Source organism: Opisthorchis viverrini (assembly GCF_000715545.1).
Source record: "Opisthorchis viverrini unplaced genomic scaffold opera_v5_5, whole genome shotgun sequence".
NCBI lineage: Eukaryota > Metazoa > Platyhelminthes > Trematoda > Opisthorchiida > Opisthorchiidae > Opisthorchis > Opisthorchis viverrini.
The window spans coordinates 764,743-767,352 of record NW_008751661.1 but is presented as its reverse complement, the minus strand read 5'-3'; the positions used below and the strand labels follow the sequence as shown (position 1 = coordinate 767,352).

At 47.8% G+C, this 2,610-nt stretch overlaps 1 protein-coding gene across 1 annotated transcript in view; it reads right to left on the bottom strand.

The window, feature by feature from the left end:
- T265_00493 (hypothetical protein) overlaps positions 1 to 1,393 on the bottom strand; it is a gene marked incomplete at both ends in the record, with an annotated part of 3,824 nt that extends 2,431 nt beyond the window's left edge. Inside the window, 3 exons of the mRNA XM_009164297.1 lie at positions 55 to 183; positions 272 to 397; positions 1,114 to 1,393. Coding sequence (XP_009162561.1) covers positions 55 to 183; positions 272 to 397; positions 1,114 to 1,393 — 535 coding nt within the window. The remainder of the gene's footprint in view (positions 1 to 54; positions 184 to 271; positions 398 to 1,113) is intronic.
- Between the last annotated feature and the right edge of the window lie 1,217 nt (positions 1,394 to 2,610).

The following is a 2,610-nucleotide window of genomic DNA, read 5'->3' as shown; positions in this document are numbered from 1 at the left end:
TCAGGGGGACTCGAAGGGCTACGGTAGACCACGCCGAGAAGGAGATAATCGGACCCGCGCAGCGGGATTTGGACCCACAGTGCATCGCAGAAGGGTGCAGGGGTGGTGTCAGCGAGGACAATCGGTCCTTACAGCTGATAATGATTATGATTATCATTTTTCCGAGCGATTCCTTCAGAGACACTGGCAAATATAGAGACAGCTGTAATTTGGCATTCAGCGAAGCGAGAAAAAGGCGTTGATTTGACTATTTCGAAAATGCACACATGACCCAGCCTTGAACTCTTGTTTCCTCTATGTAACATACATCGGTATCTATTTGATCTGGCGTAAGCTAGATTTTTAATGCATTTATTTGGTCGTTGCGCCCGTACTAGTGTGCTAGTCAGAATTCTGACTGAAATTTTAAGTCAGTCAAATAAGTCGACCACCCAGTCTTTAAGGTTTCGAGTTGTTCAGGTGAATTGATAACGGCGCTAATGGATGAATTACAATAAAGGCACCAAAAATGAGGCGCGAGGATGAAGAGAGGAGGTCAGTGGGGCTGTGCACGCGTGTACCACCATCCCAGCCAAAATGAGCTCAAACTTTTTAGCGGACAGAATAAACCTCTGATTGTGATTGGGTGAATTCGCCTACGATGCTGCTGGATGATCCGCTAACCTGCATTTTGATTGGTTGAGACGACGTTGAATCTGATAAGCCGTGGAATAATCGGCCGGAATAGTTATTAGAAACGGTGTAGCGTGAGACGTCAGGAAGTCAGCGGCATTCGACGTTCGAGAGGATGTAGCGACGGCACACGTCAGTTCTGAAATGTGCAGATATACGGACTGGTGTTAATGGAACCACACGGTATACACAGCACATGCGCACAGGTCGGGCGGAACCAGTGAGAAGACCGGAATGTGGTAACGACACACGTGTATCGACCGAAACCGAAACCGGAAGCGCGGGTGTACAGGGTCGGGTCAAGGTCAGTTAGGGGGTGTACAAGCGGGATACTCTTCCCTGTCCAGGGCCCGTGGTGATTCATCCGTGGTACCTGCAGTGGGGGAAGAGAGAAAGGGAGGGGCACGGATGAGGTCATATGAGAGACGTGCAAGCAGATACATTCGAGTTTCAAATGCGTTACAACGGTAGAGGAGGAGAGTTGCTCAAGTGTTTGTGTGAGGAATTGGTCATCTTCAGGGGGACTCGAAGGGCTACGGTAGACCACGCCGAGAAGGAGAGAATCGGATCCGCGCAGCGGGATTTGGACCCACAGTGCACCGCAGTAGGGTGCAGGGGTGGTGTCAGCGAGGCTCGGCGCAAACCGAGTGGATGCAAACGAATATGTATTAGAAAGCTGAAGGTAGCAATCCACTATAAACCCAACCAAGTTTAAACGCATTCTGGTCGATTTTTGGGGATGGCATTAGTATGAGTTTAATTAAAGTCACTGTCGGCGCGAGTAGACGCATCTGCCTGTCTACAAACAGCGCCTGTGACACATCGGAACCTGAGGTTTATCGTCTTAAGGAGGCCACTTGCGGCCTACCGAATAACGGCCGTATTTTATAAACTCTCACCCGAGAGTGCACTTTACTGCATGCTATCCACTGGGCTCATCCCAGGGCTGCAGGGCATCCGCATAATATAACGTGCGGTTACCCGTAGCATCGGAAAAGACGTTGTCCTACGAAAAACGTTCTCTTTGAAGCAACATTTTGTACCCTTTTGCATATTCTCCGGGGGTTGCATCATCTAAAGTTTTTCTTAGCCTTTGGTTACCAATTTCAAGGTTTCCCTGACTGGCCGCTTTCGATTACAGTTTGATACCAGCATCAGCAACTGTATGCTCTGACGAAAAGCAGGCAACACAGTGATCTATCAGGGATTCAGACTAGCGGGAGCAGACCAGCGCGCTACTCGCTGCGCAAAGCGCAATTTCCCGGATCCCTACCTCTTGTTTTACCTTTGTACTGCATTCCACCTCATAGTATTTGTTTGGGCGTTGATTTAAAATGGTCAAGGACGCGCCGTAGTTTGGCGCCTGGGAAGTCCTACTTTGTTGCGTTGTCGGGTTCCCCCACACTCGTTTTACAAGAAGCCTCTGGTACCTCATGAACGTACTCGGCATCTTCTAAGCCGTTTTTTAAGTATAAGACTTAGTGTACATTATCACTGTAAACTCATCAAAAGTCCTGCTTCCACATTGCTTCCCTCCGCTCCCAATGAACACTTTATTGTTTATTTTACTTCCCGACGTATTCATGGTATCTATGAAACCAGTTATTTCAATATATACGCTGATACTGACAGCCATCTGTTACTACTGCCTAATGAATACGAACTGCGTATTGTTCGACATATCTAGATCCTACAGGGACCATCTTCACCGTTTGTCTGGACAGCCAAAGGTGTCAACAAGAACCGTCCGGAGATCTTCAGAACTCACCATCGGCATAGAATCCAAAAAGCAGACCAAAATGAGTAGAATAAGGGATGCGAGGTAAGCTGCAGGACCAGAGCTAGCGCCAAAGAATCTTGATCACTAGTAGGTTACTCTTATTACCCTTAAAACCTAAAGGCCAATGACATGGAAATGCCAAATGTTAGGAATCTTAT